The sequence below is a fragment of the Lissotriton helveticus genome, chromosome 9 (genome assembly GCF_964261635.1).
Source record: "Lissotriton helveticus chromosome 9, aLisHel1.1, whole genome shotgun sequence".
Classification (NCBI taxonomy): Eukaryota; Metazoa; Chordata; class Amphibia; order Caudata; family Salamandridae; genus Lissotriton; species Lissotriton helveticus.
In genome coordinates, this window is record NC_136070.1 from 7,453,324 (window position 1) to 7,478,631 (window position 25,308).

The 25,308-nt window shown below is 46.4% G+C and overlaps 1 protein-coding gene across 2 annotated transcripts in view; it reads right to left on the reverse strand.

Annotated features, from left to right (window-relative positions):
- Window positions 1–16,073: 16,073 nt before the first annotated feature.
- LOC144780850 (putative N-acetylated-alpha-linked acidic dipeptidase) overlaps window positions 16,074–25,308 on the reverse strand; it is a 375,697-nt gene continuing 366,462 nt past the window's right edge. For both annotated transcript variants that reach the window (XM_078659346.1, XM_078659347.1), the window contains exon 18: window positions 16,074–19,228. In XM_078659346.1, coding sequence (XP_078515472.1) covers window positions 19,024–19,228 — 205 coding nt within the window. In that variant the 3' untranslated portion in view covers window positions 16,074–19,023. The remainder of the gene's footprint in view (window positions 19,229–25,308) is intronic.

Below are 25,308 nucleotides of genomic sequence, written 5' to 3' on the forward strand. Positions count from 1 at the left end.
AGAAAAATAGGCACATGGGCGTTGCTTACCACCAAAAGGTTGTGTCAAAACACTCAACGCGCAACCATCCCTCTCGTGAACGTATAGTGTAAATGGCTTACTGTAGTCAGGGGTACCCAACACAGGAGCCGAACACAGCGCATCACGCAATTCAGAAAAACTTTTCTGACATTCTTCAGACCAAGGTACTGGGGATGAAACATCCTTGCACGTAAGGGCTATCAATGGTTTCGCCAACAATGAAAAATTTGGAATCCATTGTCTGCAGTAGGACGTAATACCTAAAAAGGCGCGAACATCTCTCTGGGTTTTTGGCACAGTCATTCGGGAAATCGCTGCAATTCTCTCTGGGGTCAACCTTCTCCCTTCTTTTGACAATAAGTGACCTAGATAGGTAACTTCTTGACAACAATACTGTAGCTTTGAAGGCGATACCTTGTGGTATAAGTCATGTAGATAGTACAACAATGATACTGTAGCCGTTTTGCAAATAGCTTCTGTATCAGCTGCCACTAAAAGATCATCCACGTATTGAATCAAAGCTGCACCCGTTGGTAATACAAAGGCATCAAGCTGACCTTTAAGTGCTTGGCTGTAGATTGACGGACTCTCACAGTAGCCCTGTGGAGCGCGTTTTAGCCTAAAACTGCGACCTCCTAATGAAAATCCGAATAGGTCTCTGCTTTCCTCTGCAATCGGGATGCTAAAGAAAGCATTTTTTAAATCGATCACTGTGAACCAGGAGGCAGATGCCGGAATCATTGTTAGTAAAGCCGTAATGTCAGGGACCACGGGAAATTGTGGAACCACTATTTTGTTTACCTCTCTCAAATCTATAACAAAGCGATACACAGGAGGTTTAGTTGGGTCAGTTCGTTTCAGAATTGGCAATACAGGGCTATTACACACGTTTCCACGAGTTTCTTCAACAACACCTTTTCCAATGAGATCATGAACGATTGCTAACAGCGCTCGTTCGCCCTCAAGAGAAATACGATATTGAGGTAAACGCGGTAATCGCGCATTCGGTTTCAATTGAATCACATAGGGTGGAATGTCTAACAGGCCCACGTCATTGGGACCTGTGGCCCATAAAGACGCAGGGAGGGAACTCAATTCCGGTGGGAATTTATCAACCGATAAATACATGGGAGAGATCACTCTCCGTCCCAATGTAAGTTCCACTCCTTCGGGGGAACAATACAATGTTGCATATAATCGTTTCAACAAATCCAGGCCCAAAAGATTTTCACCACAACCTGTAGAGAGAATCAGTGGAGCGGTTAGCTCACGAGGTCCTATCATAAGAGGCAAAGGGTTAGAGACTGGGTTACTAACAGGGGCGCCAGAGAATCCAACGGAAACATTCGTTAAGCCAGACAAAGGTGCGCCAGGGAGTTTTGAATGCATGATGGAACTTTTCGTCGCACCAGTGTCTAACAGAAAAGGCTCAACTACACCCGATGTAGCCACTGCAACGTAAGGCCCACTCTGATCGACCGGAACTGACACTACTCCCTCTCTTTGTCGTTGGCTGTCCTAGTAATGGTCATTTACAACAGTCTCGTGCTCTACGTAATAATCATCCACATTATACTGTGCAGATCGAACTGACCCCGCATTTCGCTGGTCAAAACAATTATTTGCGTCTGATTGATTTTGATAACGATCACTCTGATTGTGGGATGAACCACGACCTCTACCACGTGGTGCCTGTTGAGGACCACCACCACGGTTTCCACGTGTCGACACACCATTCAGGCGGTCCCGTAAGGCAAGACAATCATATTTTAGGTGTCCCTCTTTCCTACAATATGCGCACTGATTATACCCAAGTGAAGATCTGGAATCAAAGTTGTCAGAGCGCGGCTGTGTCCTATCGGGCTGTGCTCGTGGTCGATACTGCTGTTGCGAATCATTTTGGTTTGATCGTGGAGGGTATGCTTGCTGCAACAAAACCTTCGTTTTGAGTTCTTTAGTTTTCTTTTCTACACGATCACTTTCTTCCTTTTCCCTATTCTCATAATACTGGGCCGTTGCTAGTATTTGCGCAGGGGTTGAAACTGCCCACGCACTCTCTGAATTCTTCAATTTGTTGCTTAGTTCAGGCAGCAAATTTGGCACGAATTTGTCAACGAATAACCGCTGGCCTCCCTCAGCGCCCATGTCCTGGCCGCTGTGGTCGACAAACGCTCCCTCAAACCTTGTAAAGAAATCTGAGACACTCTCGTCTTTCTTTTGCTTACAAGCTGATAACTTATCCCAGTTCACCTTCATCGCTGGCATGAGAGTTTTCATGAGCGTAATGATTCTCTGAGGCAAATCCAAGATCAACTGTTCAGGTTTAGCCCCACCGACTTGTAATGCATCAGCTGCTTGCAGTGCAGCCCAATCACCCCCTAATTCAACTGCGTGATCGGCTTGACGAATTTTAGCCCAAACTGGTTGCGGTACAACATTGCCAAACAACATGTCGATGTCGGCAATATTCATAATAGAAGCTTCTATCAGTTGTGATAACTCCTTATAATAACCAGCCGGGTTTTTACGCGGATCGGGTAAGGATTGCTTCACTTGCAAAACTTCCGATCGTTTCCATGGAAGATGTATCCACACCCTTCGAAAATGCGGTAGCACCACAGGGTTCGCATTAGGATCACCAGGCACCCACAGTGGCGGAACTTCTCTCATGGGATACTGACCTGGAACCGCTTTCCAGTTCTCAGTGGTATCATCTAATGTCACCCGAGAATGTGCTGTGGATCTGAATGCTAATAAGCGTTCCACTGCACGTCGTACATCGTCTCCTATAATCATACCGTTCGAAAAGTGACTTTGAAGTTCAATTATGTCGGACGGTACATCATCTACATCATTATTGTACCATTCTTCCCTCAAAAAGTTACACATCTCCTCAAATACGAATCTCTGCGTAGGCTCATTAAACTGAGAAAACGTATCAAAGACTACACGTGGAGTGTAATTAGCAGGATGTCTTATCCACCTATGTGCCATTGTTACTAACGTCTCTTTCTCCCTACCACTAGGGATCTGACTCCGTCTCTGAGGAGTTTCAGATGAATCAGACGAAAATAACGGACCAGAAAGAGGTGAATAAAGGGTAGCAACAGAGTTAGGAACACGCTTACGAACAGAAGGGGAAAGAAAAACAGGGGCAACAACACTGGAGGTGAAGGAAGGCATAGTAGGAACGGACAAGATAGTCGGAGTAGCAGAAACAACAGTCTGCGAAGGTACAGGTACAGGAGCAGTAGGAACGAGGACAGGTGGTGGAACAAACGTAGGGTTAACAGCGGGCTGGCCCGCAGCCGCTGGAGCAACAAGAGGAACAACAGGAGGAGCTATAGGAGGAGCTACAGGAGCAGTAGCACCCTGTACATAAGGAGGTGGTGATTTCATCAAGTATGATAACAAGGAATCCTCCTTCAAATCTTCTTCTTTCTTTTCTAGATTATTCGGTAAAACTGGGTAACATTTATCTATTTTCATGTGATGCAATCTAGTAGCGATTTCCATATCTTTTTCTTCTTTGTCTTGTCTATATTCTTTTATAGCTTGCATTATCGGAACAAACTCTTGTTTTTGATTCTTTTTAAGTTGTTTGATTTCTTTCTGCTTGGCCTCTTTACGCCATATCCGAAAGGAATCAAACATAGCTGGCCTAGCTTTCTTTAAAAATAATTTAGCCTCAAGATTATCTAAAATCGAAAGTTCAAAAGTTCCGTGTGGTGGCCATCTAAGGTCACCGTCTTTCTTTGTATAGCGGACCCAGTAATCATTATAGATTATAGGACCCACCCCATGTCGACTATATAGATCATGTATCGGAGTTCCAACTGGAGGTATCGGACACGAGTCCTCCAACCGGGAATCCATTGCGCAACATTTGAAAATATGAAACAAATTACTATGGCTAGGCATCGTGCACACTAACCTAGTATCAAACTTCAAGGATTACCGAAGCAATGAAACCTCGTGTAAGTCAAAACCCTCGGTTTTTGGCAATTGCAACTGTCAAATAATACTAAGAACCAATACTAAGAACCACAAATGCAATGGAACCATGCAATACAACAAAGCCTTAAGGCTATCACAAAGCTCGGAGAGCTAACCACAAAGCCTGAGGAGGCTATTACAAAGCTCAGTGAGCTATAACCACAAAGCCTTAAAGGCTAACCACAAAGCTTTCAAAAGCTAGAACAACCACTAAGGACTGGGAGCGACCCACAAATACTTAACTCAGAACTTTAATGGCGTCACCAGGAAGGCCCGTCTATCGTCTCGCTTGTACATAAGGTCTACGCCTGGCGTCGAAGACAGGTCGACAGTCAGGGCATCGGTCCGTCGCAGCCGTCAGGAGGCGGGAATCTTCGCAGGGAAAAACTTCGGGCCACTTATTTCGATAACAGGATCGATGAAGCGGGGTGCACCTTCCCTCGGAGATTTCACACGAAGTTCCTCACGATCATCAGGCTTTGGACCGGTACCGCTGAAGTCGAGCCCCACGTTGGGCGCCAACTGAAGGACTGGACTTTTTACAGTACCAGCGGTGCCAGGGAACAACACCTATAACCTTCATGGGATACCTGTTTCGGCGCACAAACTACAGAGACACGGGACACTTCCTTCGGCGTCAAAGATTCAAGGTTTATTACTGCAGGGAACACAGAAGTCACGACAAGTACAACACGTGCAACTTGGGGAGACTGCTTCAAATTGGTTCTGTGGATCGCTCCTTTTATACAAAATTAACTCATAGGACAACATGGTACACAAAAGTTTACAACCTGGTTCCCATAATTATCCCCCAGAGGGGTCGCTTTGGTCACTTTGGTACACATAAGGTCCGGAACATAAGTGCGGAAACATTTGGCGGTTCCCAACTGTAAAAGCCCATCTTCCCAACATTAGTGAATTCTAATCGGCAATAAAACAGATCGAAATAGGGACAAGGACAGGTGCAGAGGAAGATGGAGACAGTGGGGGATTGAAAAGAGTGTAAAAGGGGAGGTATCGGGAAACACGAGATACAGGCATCAAAGGGACGTGTCTAATGAGATGCACGGCTGAGACAATAAACCGGACGGCAAGATGAGCCTCGAGCGGGGCCATCTGCCTTACAGTATCATCCCCCTCATCGAAAAAGATATTTACAAAGTACATGTGTCTTCCACAAATATCCTGAGAGTCCCAGGGTGACGAAGCGGACAGTGTCCGTTTGCTGGCTACTTGAGGGCAAGAGACAAAATGGATGCCGTATCTAAGATGGAACCCGTGGGTACAGATGAAAAACCCACATATCAAACGAACGGTTTAAGTTAGCACAGCGAAACTGCGCACACTTACTAAACTCGTCATTTGCGGTTCTTAGATACCAGACTCGACCATATTCGTGCGAGTCGAAAACATCACTTAAAATTGTCACGGAACCTCAAGTGGCATACCTTATTTTTGAGCGCATTGAAGTTTTCTATAATTGGCGGGGCCAGTTTCGCTACCCCTGTCAAAATAATCACATATGGACAAGCATCTGGGGGTAGATGGATATTTCGCCATGTCAAGTTATTTTGATGGGGGGCTGAGGCGGGCTTTGAGGTAGGGCCTTTTACGTTGGCTTGGTCAATGGGCTTATTTAATGTGGGGGTTTGGGTGTTCTCTTTAATAATCACATGGTTGGGGGGGTTTGTTACCGATTTTTTGGGCATCTTATTTTTTGTCGCTGTTGCGCTCTTGCCCGCAAGCCCTGATTTACTGGCTTCAATGGTGGCATTGGTGGTCCTATTGGAAACGTTGCTATCATGAAACCTTATGTCCTTATGTATATCATGAAGCACTTTTTCAATGCCATGGAGCCTAGCTTCTAGGGGTGCGTGTAGGGTTTTAACGATTTTGGATATAATGCATCCTATAGACTCCTCCTCCCCATTAGCCACCCCTAATGAATCAACCCTCGCCCTATTGGCTATAATTCTATCCTCGAGGATATCAGCTAGGGAGTTATCCAAAATGGTATCATCGATGATGTTCAGGGGTAAACTGGCAACCTCAGCCGGGGCTACTATCGTCCCAGTTTTCTGACTAATGACTTCATTGCCAGGATCTCTCGACTCTACCCGTCCATCCCTCTCATTCGAATCAATACTAGTATTCCCGGCTATAGTAACATGGGCTTTCTTGGCTCCAGTGATGTTAGTGTTTGGGAGTTTTCGTTTAGGGATTGCCCCCTCCCGCCTCCCCCTCTTTTGTTCATTTACAGTCACTACCTGGGTGTCTGCCTGATGATATGCCTGGTTAATGTCCGAACAAATCCCTGTGAGGTTATGAGCCTGAACCTGGGGATTAAGGGGTGATGGAACTCGTGAGCCTGACTGACTACAATTCACGTTGTGAATATCAGCAAGGACCTGCACAGGATTGGGTATATGGGATGAAGTATCAGGAGTGCGGGCAGAACCAATGAGACCCAAAGATGATCTTTTGGCAAAAGCCAAATCCTGGGAAACCCTTCTTTCCATAAGTACAATACCTTCATCGATCAACGAGTTGGTGCACACAATAAAATCATCTAGGGTGCCTGTCAATTTTTTACTACCCGCCGCTGCCATACTCCATGCTCATCACCAGAGCTAAGAGAAGAAACAGTGGGAACCGCGAACACTAGACTCTCATAAATATTTCACTAAAATGACAGCTAAGCAACTCAGAAAATCCCTAACTAGCGTTGAACTCAATACGAGAAAGGAACACTTGCACAGCAAATAATAATAATAATAAAGCTACCACAGTCTCAGGAGAGGAGCCAAGAGCCTTGGCCCAGTCCAGTCTCTTCCGGCCTCTGACGGCCACAGACTGTCCCGCCCTTGTCCCGGGTTTCTCCCGGGACACTCCCGCGTAGCGGGGGTAGGTCTTGTTCTTATTGGGTATGAACCATGCAGGGGGCGGGGCTAGCAGGGAGAGCGGGCCAGGTGTTTCAAGTTGGCCAAGCAGGGACTCCTGGGAGATGGAGTCCCCGCACTATCGCTCGCAGCCCTGCCCTGCCCCTGCGCTCCCCAGCAACAGCAGCAAGTTCCCTCGTAGACCTCCTCCGCGAGCAGTAGGCAAGTAACACAAAGAGCAGCCCAGCAGGATCGTCCAACGGTGCAGCAACCTCCTAGGACACAAACGCGATGCAGAGAATCCCGTCGGTCAGCAGTTAGGGAGAGTTTTTCAATGTCCTGTGTGCAGGGGGCGGGGCTAGCAGGGAGAGCGGGCCAGGTGTTTCAAGTTGGCCAAGCAGGGACTCCTGGGAGATGGAGTCCCCGCACTATCGCTCGCAGCCCTGCCCTGCCCCTGCGCTCCCCAGCAACAGCAGCAAGTTCCCTCGTAGACATCCTCCACGAAGCGGGACCCGCGAAGCGGGTTCCGCGAACAGTAGGCTAGTAACACAAAGAGCAGCCCAGCAGGATCGTCCAACGGTGCAGCAACCTCCTAGGACACAAACGCGATGCCGAGAATCCCGTCGGTCAGCAGTTAGGGAGAGTTTTTCAATGTCCTGTGTGCAGGGGGCGGGGCTAGCAGGGAGAGCGGGCCAGGTGTTTCAAGTTGGCCAAGCAGGGACTCCTGGGAGATGGAGTCCCCGCACTATCGCTCGCAGCCCTGCCCTGCCCCTGCGCTCCCCAGCAACAGCAGCAAGTTCCCTCGTAGACCTCCTCCACGAAGCGGGACCCGCAAAGCGGGTTCTGCGAGCAGTAGGCTAGTAACATAAAGAGCAGCCCAGCAGGATCGTCCAACGGTGCAGCAACCTCCTAGGACACAAACGCGATGCAGAGACCGGTATTGACCGAATCGGTAATTACCGATTCGGTATTTGCCATTCATTCCTCTGGGCCTACAGGCCCATAGGAATGAATGGCAATCTCCGATTCGGTAAAAAATACCGAATTATTACCTACATCTAATTTACCGATTCTATCGGTAAAATTCGGTATTTTAGAATCGGTAAAAAAGATTTACCTACATCCAACCCATAGTGATTTATACCTATTTAAGGGCATGAATCAGGAAACTTACAATAAGGTCCTAAAATAATACATAACAACAGTAAAGAGACACTGTGAATCTTACCATACAGAGAGACTGTGGAACTTACCGTACAGAGACACTGTGGATCTTACCATGCAGAGAGACTGTGGATCTTACCGTACAGAGACACTGCGGATCTTACCATACAGAGACAGTGAGGATCTTACAGTACAGAGAGACTGTTGATCTTACCGTACAGAGACACTGTGGATCTTACCATACCGAGACACTGCAGATCTTACCGCACGGAGACACAGTGGATCTTACCATACCGAGACACTGCAGATCTTACCACATGGAGACACAGTGGATCTTACCGTACAGAGATGCTGCGGAACTTACAGTACAGAGACACTGCGGATCTTACCATACAGAGACAGTGAGGATCTTACAGTACAGAGAGACTGTTGATCTTACCGTACAGAGACACTGCGGATCTTACCATACCGAGACACTGCAAATCTTACCGTACAAAGACACTGTGGATTTTACAGTACAGAGACACAGCAGATCTTACAGTACAGAGACACTGCATATTTTTCCGTACAGAGACACTGAGGATCTTACCGTAAAGAGGCACTTTGTATCTTACCGTACAGTGACACTGCAAATCTTACCGTACAGAGACACTGCGGAACTTACAGTACAGAGACACTGTGGATCTTACCGTACAGAGACACTGCGGATCTTAAAGTACAGAGACACTGCATATCTTACCATACAGAGACACTGCGGATCTTACCGTACAGAGACACTGCAGATCCGCCGCTCTTAGCCGTTTTCTGGGCAAACTCTTGTCTCCTGGTAATTTGGAAGACCTCGGGGGACCCTGCTCTCATCCCTGGTGATTTGTGACCGGCGAAGGAGGGCTGCTGTCAGCGCGTTTGACGGAGCGGGACTGCGAGTCCCAGGCGGCAGTGCACAAGCTGATCCAGCGCACCTGGGACTCTTCCCGCCCCCCTCCCCCTTGGCAGTACTTCATGGCTCGCGGCCCCTGCTCCGCGGGCGCCGCTCGTAGCCGTTTTCTGGGCAAACTCTTGTCTCCTGGTAATTTGGAAGACCTCGGGGGACCCTGCTCTCATCCCTGGTGATTTGTGACCGGCGAAGGAGGGCTGCTGTCAGCGTGTTTGACGGAGCGGGACTGCGAGTCCCAGGCGGCAGTGCGCAAGCTGATCCAGCGCACCTGGGACTCTTCCCGCCCCCCTCCCTTAATTCAATCTAACCAACTGTATAAGCAACTATTAACGCGCAACGTGCGATGCGCCCGTGCGAAGCCCGGGCAAAGGGCGGGCCGTTTGAGGCCGTTCGAGGACGGCAGAGACCGGACCGGGCCACCCCCCTAAACTCTTATTCCCCGGAATTCATACTGAAATCGCAAGTACTGTTTCACTACTAACTTTGCATTTGTGATTCCCCTAAGATCCAGCTTAACTGATCTCCTGCTTATCCGAGATACTAACTTCCCGTACCGGCCTAACAGGAACAATGGTACTAACTAGAGGTAACAAAACCAAGGTCCCGGGGGGTGGGGACAAGCTGCTAGGCCCCATGGATGACTTCATAACCAAGGCAAACCTATTTATTGATCAAAGCATCACTTTGATGGAAGGTAGGGTGTCCTTGGACTTAGCGCACGCTAAGAGATCCTCAATGGGTAACCTAGCGAACGCAAGAACCCCTGTAACAGATAGCAATTCTGGGCAAAGGACCCTTTGTGAGGGTAGACGTAGCCTACCAAATAACGTGGACCTGTCGGTTTCCCAACTCTCGGATGCCAAGATAAGTTTAGACTTAGAAAGGACACCAGAGCTGTTACCCCAAATTACACCGGATGAAATAAGGCAAGCAAGAGGGAGGAGGGATGGCGCCATAGGAAAAGAAAGAATGATCAGAAAAATTCTATCCCCAATGAGATTGGAGACACGGCTAGTACGACAGAGAATGCACCTTCTAGAGCTGAGCAGGAAGCAGCTTCTGCAATAATACTCCACTCAGCACATGATTCCTCTGACCCTATTAGCATAGAATCCCCTATCCATCTATCCTGTAGTAAAGAAATAACTGAAAATAGTAACTCACAGCTGCTAAATAACTTAGCAGACATACTGAAATCCTTCTTTGAGCCAGTAGAAGTAAGACTAGTGCACATAGAGAACCAGCTATCAAATCTCACAAATCTCATAAAACCCATGCAAGCCCCGGGGGCCCAAAAAACGGGGGGAAATAAACATAACAAACAGATCCTTCCCAAGCATTCAGTCACACAAAACAATGCACCTATATTGTCAAATGTAACATCTAAACCAATACCCCCTGACACACCAAATAATAATAGATTAGCGAAACCCTCCAGTAATGTTGCCATAACTCTACCCCAGGGTAACGCCCCGTCAGTAACAACATCGGCGCCTAAGACATCGGCGCCTAAAAAATCGGCGCCTAAAACCCCGGCGCCTAAAACTCCGGCCTCCAAAACTCCGGGTTCTAAAAACCCAGCTCAAAAAACCTCGGCCCCAGTATCCAACAGAGGTGGCCTTAGAGGACCTCCCGAAGTAAGATTCCCTGTTGAGATGCCACCGGAAGCATCTCCTTTTGTGGTGGTAATGACAGGCGTCCCCGAGTTAGCGGACTACAATGTAGAACCTACGTGGTCATTGAAAAACAAGGCCCAACATTGGCTAAATATCAATCGTCCCATCCCACCAACCTGGCCATCCAGGATTTTGATGGTACGCAGGACTCCCTGGGTGGGAAACGGTAGAAAAATAATTCCGGGAGACTGTATTGTTATCACATTCGAAGACCCCCGAGTAGTAGACTACATTTGCTCCTGGGAGTACTCAAGTGTTAATGGAGGTATAAGCACCAAGCCACTTTCCTTTTTCTACCCTGCAAGACTGTTTAATGGCCCCTTCAATGATCATGACACTCCTTGGGAAGTAGCAGCACCCCGTCCGTTTGATTATGGTAACACAAGGCAAATAGCGGGCCCTCGTCGCCATGACTATGATAGCTCCTGGCACACAGTGGGCCCACGCCATCGGGGAGGTGGATGGGATGACTGGGGACCGCCCACGCAGAGGACGGATCATAGACAACCGCCCCGCTGGGACTCCTGGTTCAGTATTCCGACGAGGAATAGATTTAGTGGCCTCGAAATGGTCGATTGACCACTAACGGCGACTGAACCTACTAATCTTAACCCACCCTTTCTAATGTCAAAAACAAAAACAATTTCTTCAGTGAACGAAGCTGTGGCGGTTAATCCAGAACCACCGCCCTTACCTATTCCCTTCTGGAATGTTGCGGGTCTCCGTCCTAAAATTGAGGATGGAACTGCCTTACACTTTCTGGAGCAGGGTAAAATTATCTGCCTCCAGGAGACATGGTCCACGACGGAGCTACACCTCCTGGGCTATAAAACATACTTTATTCCAGCTCTGGCCAGTAGTGTAGGCAGACCGAAGGGAGGGCTGACTACGTATATTGCAAACACCGTGAACCATCTAAAAGTGTCGATAGGCGATTCTGATCCAAATTTTCAATTATTTTCCCTTTCCTTTAAGAACAAGGAATCTATCCTTCTAATTAACCTGTATAACAACTTAGAAGAGGCCCAATTCCTAACCCTTCTCTCTAACATCCAGGAGAAACTAACCCAGTTTCTACAATCTAAGGCAGGAAAAGGGGCGATTCATCTTCTATGGGGATGGGATTTTAATTTGCACCCATGCCCATACGTTGATAATAATCGATGTGGGATAGTGGATGAACATGACGCTCCACTCATGCATTTTGCACATACTAAGGCGGGGACTGCTATGAACAACATGTTATCGAACTTAGATCTCGTAATAGCCAATAGGTCAAGCTTGGGTTTAAACTTCCTACAACCAACGTATGTGGGAAGGGGATGTCAAACGACAGTCGACTACATTCTCCTGTCGCCTGGATTGCTACATATAGCTAGATCTTTTGAGGTCCTGATTAACACACTAAGTGATCATTCTGCCCTGAAGATGGATCTTTACTTAACTAATCCCAAACCCCTAACTACAGCTATAGCGAAAACTCTTGCCCAGAACAAACTAGAGATAGGTAAAAAAAGCGGTTTTACATTAAAATGGGGGAAGATAAATCCGGCTGAAATAACCGGAAAATTGGTAAAAGTGGCATACCCAAACATAATTAAATGTTTGGATTTACTAGTAACAGATGAAGAAGTCCTAAATAATTTTATCCAGATATTGGAGAAAATTAAGGGACTTCTTACAGTAAAATCAAGGAGTTCGAACCCAACTACCAAAGGGTGGTTTAATCATAGTTGTACCGTGGCCCTACCTAACCTAAAGCTGGCTTTAAAAAAACACCTAGAGATTTGGACCAGGTCCAACTCCTTAGACAGCAATACGGAAGGGCACGTAAACTAAGAATACAAGAATTAAAACAGAAACTATGGGGCGATCTCCATACTAGTGCTGCTGCCAAAAACAGTGAGGCTTTCTGGCGAACAGTCAGATCTCCCTATTTAACTGACGATAACAGTCCCAAGATAGAAGTGGCTATAGGGGAAGACACCTGGGTGTCCCACTTTTCCAAAATCTTTAAAAACACAGTAACACCAGTAGGGACAGAAAACATACTTTCAACAGTTGAATACCCAATATCCCTCCAATTTGACATCTCTGAGGTATTAGTTGCACTGGAATTAAGTAAAAATGGGAAAGCTCCAGGCCCAGATGGGGTCCCAGTGGATCTCTTTAAATACAATCTGGATCTCTGGGCCCCCATTCTTACTAGAGTGTGTACCGCAGCCACAAAGGTGGGTCTGATAGAATCTCGGAACAATTCTATCATGGTCCCAATCTTCAAAAAAGGGGATCGTCAGGATGTCACATGTTACCGTCCCATCTCACTGCTGGACTCTCTGGGCAAGGTAGCTGGCAGGGTAGTCCTTGAGAGGCTCCAGCAGTGGGCTGAGGAGAAAGGCATTATCTCCGATCTTCAGTTTGGTACGGTGGAGCAGGCCCTTAATCTTAGCCTCATAGTGGGAAAATATACCCAAGCAAAGAAGGACACGGTCTATATGGTATACGTAGACCTGTCCGCTGCCTTTGATTGCGTCTCGCACGCTAAGCTCTGGATAGTTCTGAGTCAAATGGGAGTGGATCCCCCCTCTTAGATTTTTTGAGAGAACTTTATTCCAAAGCCTCTGCGAGGGTGCGCTTCGGAGTGAGGGGAGAGTTGACAGCATCTTTTGGAGTGGAGCGTGGAGTCAGGCAGGGGTGTGTACGCGCCCCCTTCCTATTCTCACTGTATACGAACGGCCTGGAGGAGGAGATGCTGAGGGGGGGCCAGGATCTCCCACGGGTAAAAAAGCGCCTGAATCCCGCTCTGCTCTATGCAGACGATGCTGTCATTCTGGCGCGCACTCCGCGTGAACTACAGAAGTCCTTGAATAGGTATACGGACTTCATCGGTGGGCTGGACCTACATGTGAATGTTAAAAAAACGTTTGTCACGGTAGCAGGTAGGGGGAAAAAACGAGCAAAGGATATCTACCTCAAAGACCAAAAACTTGAGGTTACTGCCCAGTACCCGTACTTGGGTATTATGATTGATGAAAGGCTGAATTGGTGGCCAGCAGTAGAGGCAAGGTGTCATCTTTTTAAAAGAGCTATAGTGGCCCTGATGAGCTTCTCTCAGAGACTGGGGAGGAGGGCACCAGTGGAGCTATTAAAAATCTATAGTGCAAAGTGCCAGGAGATTGCACTATATGGGGCGGGAGTCTGGGGTCACGTAGATGTTAGCCCCCTCCAGGTGACAGAAAACTCTTTCCTCAGATTTCTCCTAGCAATACCGAGATCCACCTCAATCTACGCATCCCATCTGGAACTTGGTATCCCCTATGTAGAAGATTTGTTAAAGATCCAACCCTTACTGCTTTGGCGACGCATTTGGACCTCAGAAAAAAATGCACTAACACAGACAATTATGGCAGATGCAATGGCTCTCGACCAAACTTCAAAAATAACATGGCTTCGGTATATTCGAAATTTCCTCAAGGACCTTGCCATTGAGAGGTATTATCTCCAACCCGAAGGTATTATTAATATATCAAAGAGAGCGCTGAAACAACTGGCTCTGAGCCACCTAGAGTCCTTGAGGTTGACCTCTGAGGCTACAAAACCCTCGGTACTCCATGCCAATATGATCCAGGTTACATACCTTATCCAGCCCTATTTAACATCACAGATCAGTACGTATGATAGAATGTTACTGACAAGGTTCAGGTTAGACTTTTTTCATAGACTAGTAGCTTTCCCCGACAGAAATAGGTGGGATACAACTCTCCCTGCCTGCCCCTGTGATGAGGAATCAATACAGACTAATCTACACACAATATTATTTTGTAAATTCCATTATCCACATCGGAAAATCTGGTTATTTCCACTATTAAGGCGATGGGGACTTAGACAATGTTGTCCTGCAATGCTACGTCTTCAATTGTTAGAATCTGAACCTGTTTGCTTTCATGTTCTGAACTTTCTAAAATGTGTCATGAAGCACAGGAAAAACTTGTAAAACCCATGCCAGACGTAGTTCTAGATGACGCAATGAAATAATTCGCTCCTCTGTTCTAAATGCATTAATTTGCCTCTGTCTGAATTTTAACCTGTAACATGATCTTTTTAATTCTCTTTTTATATGAAATTGTATTATCAAATGCTGCTTTTATGGTTTTCCAATGTGTAAAGCCGAATAAAGAAATGTATTATTACCGTACAGAGGCACTGCAGATCTTACAGTACAGAGACACTGTGGATCTTACAATGCAGAGACACTGCATATCTTACCATACAAAGACGCTGCGGATTTTACCGTACAGAGACACTGCAGATCTTACCGTACAGAGGCACAGTGGATCTTACAATACAGAGACACTGCAGATCCTACCGTACAGAGACACTGTTTATTTCTTATTGCTGTTGACGCTCTTAGTTTGTCATTGGTATCTTCTGAAATGTTTTGTCTGCTTATTTCTTGTTGTTGTCCATGCTCTTTGTTTGTCATTGGAGTCTACTCTTCTGAAGTGCACTGCGTTCAGTTCTGATTTCTTTCTACACTCTTTGTCATTGCAGTAGTCTGGTTCTGAGGTGCACTGCGTTGTTTATTTCTTATTGGTGTCTAAACTGTTTGTTTCGCATTGGTATCTTCTGAAATGCACACCATTATTTATTTCTTATTGCTGTCTAAGCTATTTTATTGTCATTGGTGTCTTCTGAGGTGTGCTGCATTGTTTACTTCTTGTTGCTGTCTACGCCCTTTGTTTCTCATTGGTGTCTTCTGAGGTGTGTTGCGTTATTTATTTCTTATTGCTGTCTACGCTCTTTGTGATTAGTGTCTGTTGAGGTGTACTGCATTGTTTCTTTCTCATTGGTTTCTTCTTTGTGGCTTATTTCTTGGCATCACCATTGCTTCTCATTGGTGTGTCCCCAGTTGTGCTGCAGTGCTCTCTTTGATGTTTTCTTAGGTGTACGTCATTGGTTGTTTCTCATTAGTGTCTTTTGTGGTGAGCTGCATTGTTTGAGTCTCAATGTTTTTTGTGTTGATTGTTTCTTGTTGTTGTCTACATTGTATCGTATAGTTTTTTTCTGAGGTGCGCTGCATTGTTTATTTGATATTGCTGTCTACGCTATTTGTTTCTCATTGGTGTCTTCTGAGTTGTTTACTTCTTATTGCTTACTACACTATTTGTTTCTGTAGGACGCTAGCTCTGCATATACTATACCAAAGTGAGTTATAGTGTGCACAGAGAATAGTGGAACCCCAAAGGAGTGCAGAGGTAAAGTAGATAGCACCTCCCTCTCCTTTTGTAGTAGTGGGGTCGAACAGTAAGGCTTTATCAGAGGACAGTGTAAAGCATTTGTTGTACACACTCAGTCAGCAAATGAATTCACACACTCAACGACTGAACTTCAGACCAACTGTTTTTGATAAAAAAAATATTCTTTTAGTAATTTTATTTCCTAAAACTAAGCAAGCCTGCACAGGTACGCAATAAATACTTTACAGTAGTAATGCAGTTGTAACACAGTTTGGGTTGCAATTGTTTATGTACTTTGTTTTGATTATAGTATTGTTACTGAAAATGCAATGCTTTGGAAATACAGTACATATACGTGTAGAGGCTTTTTAGGAAAATGACATGTAGATGTGTTGCAGATTACTTTTCTTACACAGTACAGTATACCTGGATACTGCATTGGGACATTTCCTGTAAACAAGTGAGTGAAAGCGTATTTTTATTTAGTACAATTTTGAAAGGATTTTTTTGGATTTTCCTTTTCCACACTTCAAAACTTTTCATAGAAAAACAGTCAATGTTATCCTATGGAGGAAAATAGTTTTATTGGTTAACAGATAAGTACTTTGTTGTGGGAGTTGGTATTCTGAGGTTAGACTCAGGGGTCCCTCAGAGTCAAGGATGCACTCTTGCTATACCCTCAGCGGCACTAGAGCGCTGGGTGCAGAATGCTGAGGCCCAATGGGGGATAGGGAGCCTCCAGTTGGTGGCTGCTGATGAGCAGGCCACTGAGTTGTGGGAGCAAAACTTCTGGACTTAAGCTCAGGGCAAATGGGGGGTAAGGCCAGTGCATAAGGTGCACCCTCAGCAGTACAAAATTGAAAATGCAGTGAACCTCAGAAGAGACCAAAGACAAACAAAGAGAATAGACAGCAATAAAAATAAACAATGCCGTGCTTCTCAGTAGATATCAATCAGAAACAAACAGTGTAGATAGCAACACTATGCATTATTTCTTGTTTCTGTCTACGCTCTTTGTTTGTGATTGGTGTCTTCTAAGGTGTGCTGCCTTGTTTTATTTCTTATTGCTGTGTACACTCTTTGTCAATGGAGACTTCTGAGGTGTGCTGGTTTGTTTATTTTTTATTGCTATCTACACTGTTTGTTTCTCATTGGTATCTACTGAGAAGCCCGGCGTTGTTTATTTTTTATTGCTGTCTATGCTCTTTGTCATTGGTCTCTTCTGAGGTGCACTGCATTTTTAATTTTTTACTGCTGTCTGTGTTCTTTGTTTGTCCTTAGTGTCGAAGTGTCTTTGGTGTCTGTGTGTTTTCTTGTTGCTATCTTGTCAGGTATGCTACATTGTTTGTTTCTCATTCTTGCCTCCTGAGGTGTCCCGGGTTGTTTGTGTCTGATTGGTGTCTCATGTAGTGTGCTTTGTTAGATGTTTCTCATCCACATATACATTGTTAGTTTCACATTGGTGTCTGTGTTGGTTGTCATAGTTCTCTTCTGAGGAGTCCTGCGTTGGGTGTTTCTCAGTGAGGTCTCCTGAAGTTTGCTGATATGTTTGTTTCTTGTGAATGTCTACATTGATAATTCTAACTTTTCTGGACACCCATTAACTGCTGGATTCCGCTCAATACGTGTTTAGAGTGAACCACTGCACGGAGTCCACACTTGTGGAAGCATCGGAGGAAATCAGAGTGAGGGTGAACAAGGGCAGCAGAGCTGCATTAATTCTACTTGATCTCTCTGCCACCTTTGATATGGTCCAACACGTGCTTCTTAGGAAACACTTAGGAGCACTGTTCTATCTCTGCTGAGCTCACTTCTCGAAAATAGGCAACAGTGGATCATTATGGAAGAGGTAAAATCCAGCCCCTTTTCCCTCCCTTGTGCGGTGCCGCATGGTTCAGCGCTTAGCCCTACTCTTTTTAACGTGTACGTCACCCCCCTGGTGAAGCTTATTCTGAGCTTCGACTTGACCGTACTATCTTACGCAGATGACACACAGATAGTGGTGTCTGTCTCATCTCAGTTAGAAAATGATGCCAACAATTTCTGCTCTTTGGGAATGAGATTTCTTTCTCGAATGCATCCTGGTGGCCCCAGGGGCTGGGTGACCTGCCCAAGCCGGTACAGAAGGCAAAAAACATGGGAGTCATTTTTGACACCAAACTATGCTTTGCTGCTCAGATCAATGCAGTACCCTCTGGGGGATACTTTATGTTACGGATCCTCAAAAAATCCCTTTTATTCCAAGGACCTTCAGAAGACACTAATGCTGGCCCTCATAGGCTATAAACTGCACTACTGCAATGCCCTTTATCTTGGCACCTCGAAATACCTGGTTAAAAAATTGCAGTCCCTACAGAATGCGGTAGCCAGAACCCTTTTGAAAATCCCTCAGTTTAAACCAGCATCTCATCTGTTACACGGCCTTCATTGGCTACCGGTGGAGAAGAGAATCTCATTTAAAACTCTGTACTTAATGCACAAGACTCTTCCAGGCACTGACTCCTTCTATTTCCATGAGCGATTTACCTGGTATGCGCCCAGTAGAACACAGATCTAGTTCAGCACATATTCTCCTGATTTCTAGAATTAAACGAGCAAACTAGGGCGGATGAACACTGACCTTACGGGGGGGGGGGAGTTGTGAAACTCCCTTCCTCTTGCCCACCGGTCCCAACACATCCTGCAGCTATTTAGAAAGCAGCTAAAGACCTGGCAATTTCCGCCTGTAAACATCAAGGTCACTCAGACCTACCTCGGTTTGATGCTCGTTCCTTAGTCCTTGGTTCGCCTAGGGCTACGACATCTTTGGGTAATGCGCACTCTATAAAACTACTTCATTCATTCACATTGTTTGTTTCTCATTATTGTCTTCTGAGGTGTCCTGCGTTGTTTGTGTCTCATTGGTGTCTCATGTAGTGTGCTTTGTTAGTTGTTTCTCATCCATATCTACATTGTTTACTTCTCTTTTATTTCCTCTTAGTTACAGTGTTGCGTGTTTCATATTGGTGTCTTCCGGGGTGGATTACACTGATCAATCATGATTTATAAAGCACAGCAAATCACCCGTGACGGTCTCAAGGTGCTGGTGGTCCATGAGTGACCATTTGTCCAGTCTATAATCCTCCAATATCACTCGCATCTCGCAGGGTACTAGCAGCTGATTGGATGGTGAAGATGATGATGGAAATCTGCTTCTTCACTTGATCCCAGCGCACCGTCTGCTGCACATCATTCTCGATGTCGAAGAGAGCGGCCGCCAGCCCTGGGAAGCTGGAGGCGGCATAGCTGTTGTGCTGGCTTGGAGCATAAATGACATGTCTGGAGAAAGCAAAGAAGGGTAAAAGAGACACAGTAGATTAGCATGTGACAGAGAGAGAGCGTCACACACCTAAGGTACCAGTCGGGGCACAATCACACTGTACCAGCAGGACACAAGCTTAGTCACCCACAAAATATCAGGAGAACTAACGAGACAATTCACGCACCATCAGGCAACAACTCCTCCATGTAAAACAACTCGGAAACCACAGACTACCAATCCATTCAACCCAAGGGCTACAATCCTATCCATTGGTACCATCCCATCACTTCATCAACTTAATAACAACTGTCAACCAATTACTGCAACCCATGGAAGAAAACCCCAAGAATCCCCAAGTCAGCGTACCTCAGCCCCCTTCACTGGCATCCTCCCTGGCTCCATGAAGGAGGCACTGCTGGTTTCCGTGCCTAAGACGGGTGGGGACCCACTGATAGTGGGCTCTTAACGGCCCCAGGCCTTAATGGGACCCGACTATAAGATCCTCACTTAGGTATTGGACACGTGCTTACTGGCCTGCGTCTCGCATTTGATCCAAAATGGGTTGATCACGGGGAGATCGACATCACTTAATTTAGGGCAACTTCATAGGCTATTTGAGGGGGCCCCTGGAGCTACATACCCCTGCTGCTGGTCTGGTTTCGGGCCTTCAAAAGGAGCTTCATGCACTAGAATGGACATTTACACTCACTGTACTGAAGAAGATGGGGCCTGATTCGGCAGGCTGTTACTTTACACACAGCCAACAGCCAGAGTCAAAATTGGACAGCTGATTTCTTCTCCGATCCTGGTGCGGTGTGGAACGCGACAGAGATACGCACTGTCGCCACTGCTTTTTGCACTGGTGACGTATCCCCTAGCGCAGAGATTTCACCAGTCGGCATGGTAACGGGATTGACCCTCCGTGGACAGATACACGCTGCTCCACTATATACAGGTGATGTCCTGGTGTATGTGAAAGGAACATGACCTGGTGCAGATTCAATCCTGGGAGATTCGACTGTGTTTAAGGCGGTCTTGTGTCTCGGAGGGAACTGGGCCAAGGGATGATTATTTCTTCTACACCTGGGCTGCCCGTGCAACAGTGGTTGTGAACTCCTACTGAATAATGTGGGAAGCTCGCGCATGTTGGTACTTGGGCATCAATATATGTAATTCCCCCAGGTTTGAAACTGGCCCGTTCTGGTTGACTGAGGCAGTGGATACACAACAAATTATATCTGTTGGTCAAAGAAAAGGAGGAATGTGGTTCTACTGTGCAACCAAACGTGTGACGCAACTAAAGCAGACTACCAAGTGACTAATACAAAATTATAACTAGACACACTAAAGTCCTAAATTAGGAAAAAAGGTGCCCATCAGTTCCCTTCCGGTGCCGCCCTTTTCATCATCTGGGCTCTCCTTTCCCAGGAGAAAGAGTGACCTGTCACGTGATCTCAATTGTAACGGACAGAAGTTGTATATGGTGCAATACAGCTCAGATGGTGGCAGCAAAAGTGAGTTATCTAGTGCTGAGGGAGCAGTACATACACCCAGAGATGTGGCGCCTGACTTGAAGGAGGGGGTTAACATACACCGGGAGGTTCAAGGACATGAGGTAGCTCCAGTAGTGCGCAGTGTCCCTGAGATAAGCCTTTCTGCTCGTGCCAAGCTACCAAGGGGGTGAGTAGGGGTTATTTTAGGGGTGTACCCCCTTATCCTGACTAGAGGCAAGGGTCCCTATTTGTCACAAGTACCTACCTGTGCCAACTAGAGACCCCCAAATCTAACAGCGGGTGATTACACTCCCTGTATAACCGGCGCTCACCATTGGGTAGCGTGGCACTGAGCAGTCAGGCTTACCACAGAGGCAGTGTCTAAAGCATTGGCACAGCACTAACTCACAATAAATACAATGAGGTTCACAAAAGAGACTTATATAAATAATGTTTGTATTCAACACACACACACAAATCAATATAACATGAATGTAGGAGAGTAGGATTTGCTTACCATGGATACCCCCACTTTTTGCTGGTGTTTCGCTGTTTTTCGACTTTAGTCTGGCTGGGGCCCTGCTATCCAGGACCCCATCCTAGCTGCTTCCGCTCTAAATTGATTGCATGTACTTTGGTACTCTCCAGTTTGGTTACTGGGGTACCCTTGTGAGTCCGAGTATATGGTACCTTAGGTACTAAGGGCATAGGTACCCCGGAGGCCTACCAGGGGCTGCAGCATGTATTATGCCACCCCTGGGAAGCCTTCCAAATTGGCACCACAGGACGGCTACTGCAGCTTGGGTAAGGTGGTGCATGCACCCCTTACTAAGATATAGGTTACCTATAACTACCTTTAATCACTGACACATATAAATCTATCAGTCACTCCTATGGCAGGCCTTATCAATCCTGAAGGCAAGGTGCTTGGTTTTGTGTGAGAGGGTTCCCTTGCATGAGCAGGACCCCTTTGCAGCTTTCGGAATCTATTCTCTGAGGCTGTTCAATGATGCAGCCAGACCATACGTGCATTATAACCTCGCTGTAAATGCTAACTTTGGAATGGCTGCACGGAAACATGTTGTGTTTGGTGTTTGGTGTTGGAATCATACCCCCCCTCCGCCAGTCCTGGCAGCGGGGGTAGAATTCCACCCTTCTAGAGGGAGAGACGTGTACACACTGGTCTGCCCGGTAATCGTTTAAAAGAGCCCTGGCATCACAAAATGGATGTTGCAGCCACAGACACGTCTGTGACCTCCTGCCGCTGGACGAAACTCTGGCAGGGGAGGCCTGGACAATAGGTTTCCTGTCATAGTGAGGTGTGCCCACCTCCCAGACTGGGTTTAGTGTATTGGGGCTGGGTGGGTACACTCTGATAGTGCCTTGATGTCTGCACTGGGGGCACATTTGGTGTCCCTGTGCATAGTCCAGTTCAAACCGGTTGCATGGACACCCAGCCCCTGCACTGGCACGAAACTGGACAAAGGAAATGGGTTTAGCCACCCCTCTTTCCAAACCCCCCCATAGGTGGTTCCCCAGAGTATGTCCAACCCCTTTCTTTAGTATGAGTAAGCAACTCCTGGCAAAAGGACTTTAGATTACACCTGGACGAAACTCTGAAATGAAATCCTGGAACTTCGATGCTCTACTAAAGACTAGAGGGCGGAAGAATCTCCCTTGGGGTCAAGTAGTGACTCCCCTGCTCAAGCAGGCACCAAAGAAGCATTTGCTGGTCTGCATCTCCAAAGCTCCCGCCGGACTCCGAAGTATTTGCAGCCCATGAAGAGGATTTCCAGATTTCTGGAAGGTCGACACGAGTCCCCAGCAAAGGTGAGACCCGCATCCCTCATGAGTGATGTGGAAGCGGAACCCCTGGACAGCGTGCACATTTCCTAGTGCATTGGGCTCCTTTGCGATCCCCGGTCCGCTGACTCGTGGGTCCCCACGAAGGTCATTCTGATTTTCCTTGAGCTTCCCTGGTTGTGTCGAGTACCACGTACCTTAAAACTTGATCTGCCATGGGAGCAGATGACTTAACCCAAAATCCCCACACCCCACTGGGAACGGATAATGTCAACTACCAGTAGAAAGGGGGAAAAGAGGAAAGGGAGAAAAGAGAGACTCCACTGCTCGCACCTCTGCTGCTCCAGGTGGTGCTACTTCCTTTTAACTAGAGAGGTATCTGTAACACACAAACACAACTATTAGCTCTCTTCCTTTAAACTCATGCTACACTTTCCCTTCGAGTGCTCCCCAACCTCCCTGTCATGTCTCTTACCTTTGTCTGATCAGTGATTAGCTACTCTCTTGTGGACTAAATGAAGCTGTAGTAACTGAAGGTAGATTCTGAGTCCATTAATATGCTGGTTTTCCACTAAGCGACTGGATAAGTGAGGTGGTAGGCAAAATATATATATGTATTTTTACTTACTAAGCGAGAGGCAAAATAATGTTTTAAGAAATAATCCAAGAAAGAAAAAAGAATTGCCTCTGATGCCAGTCTGGCAGTTCATCATCAATGGAGCTGAATTCTAAATTCACAGAGTCTATGACAAATCAAATTGCAAATATTCTCTCCAAGCTCCAAACGTTCTGACACTGGAGTTTAATCTTTTCTACTGCTACTGGAGCCAGCAATGAAGAAAATGACTCTGTATGAAAATTAAATGCTGTACTTCAAAGGACATTCATCAGAAAGGAGGGATGAGGAATTCATGTCCTGTTCAGTTCCCCAAGGACAATTACTTATAATCAATCAGAAAAGGACACTGGTATCTACAGTAACCATTGGTTATCTTTTGACAACCCTCATAGACGCTGAAGATTGTAACGATGCGGTATATTTGTTTTTCCGCCCCTCATCTAGCGTCATGGCATAGTCATTGGGTGGTCAAAGGTATAGTATGCCTGCCTCGCCCGAGGCAACCTCTGGAGAATGTAGAAGTGTCCAGAGATCAGATGACACCTCCATAGGGAAGATGTCCAAAAACCAAACTTAGAGGGTGCATTAAAAAACAGCTATTCACCGGAATTGACTTTATTAAAAAAGGTGAGTACTGTTAATAAAATAACTGGGTATATTCGATAATCAAGTTACTGGATTATCATATATGACATTGTAAAAAAAGTCAACATGTTTCAGCTCTTATTGGTCCAGCCGGATCTAAAGAGCTTTCGTCAGGACAAAACACAAAGGGAGGGGTACTTACACAACTTGTGCAGTATTCTTGTGCTTACAGGCAATCACAAATTCATATTCCTGTTTGCTAGGAAAATTACTCCTCTTCAGGGCGCATGAAGTCGCTATTCCTCATGGTCTAGGCCACGTGGAGGTTCAGAAGTTGCCTGTGCTGACTCTGGCCCGCTGCTTTTTATCTTATATATTAATGAATTGAGCAGCTCATTAGGAATCCTAACTAAAGATGTACCTTATATTAAGGGAATGCCGTTACCCACCCTTCTTTATGCTGACGATGCGGTCCTAATGGGCCGCACTCCAAAGGCCCTGCGTACTCTAATCTCAGGGTTCGTTAGTTTTATGGCTGATCTGGGTTTAAGTACAAATTTAAAAAAATCCCTTATTATGTCCTGTGGCCCAAAAAAGCATAAAATCACAAAGATAACCTCAGGGGAGAATGTTTTACATAGCACATGTACTTTTCCATATTTGGGGCTGGTGTTTTCGAACAGCGGTTCATGGCAACCGCACGTTTCTTATGCCAGAAACAAATTTGGTAAAGCCATTAACTCCATAATTTCTTTACGTCAACCCAACCATGCGGATGTGATAACACCATTAATTAAGATTTACCAAACACAATGCATCCCTACCGGCACTTATGGTGCCGAGGTATGGGGATATACAAATTGTCTCCATATTCAGACGGAAGAAAATAGATTCTGTCGGAAATCGTTGGGAGGAGTTATCTGTGCTTCAAATTATATATGTCATAGTGAATTAAACATCCCCTATATTGAGGACTTTGTTAGATCAAGGCCTGCCCTTGTTTGGTTAAAGTTATGGACGAACCCGGCAGCCATATTGACCCAAGACATAATATTAGACTGCCTAAAATGTGATAGGGCACATTATATACCATGGTTAAAAGCAGTAAAAGAGGGGGAGGAGCCAAGCTCGCGTCCGAGATGGCCGCGTTTTAGCTCGGCTCCGTTCACTCTCCTGTCTGCAGCAACTATCCTGTACTTTATCCTGCCCCGGGAAGTATTCTACGATGTGCCGTGGAACGACGATACCTCACAGGCGCTTACCGTTTGCTCCGGTGGTTCCTGGGTGTCACGGATCCTGAGTTACGCCCCTGTCTGCTTCGGGGCCTCCGGAGCGGCCGGGCCTGGCACTCCTTGGCGGCGCCCGGGCTGGACGGGGTGCGGTGGCCGGCCCTTGGTGGTGGTGTGGAGTCGGTCGGAGAGGCCGATGTGCTAATAGACCGATTGCGGCCCCCCGGGCCTGGTCCGGCGGTCCTGCGGCCTGGTGTTGGGGCGCTGCCTTCCTTGGACGGGGTTAACCGTACATCTGGCTCGTCTCCCCTTTGTTCTCCGACCGGGCCATTTTGAGTGCCTCCGCCCGGGCTCGGAGAACGGTGCCG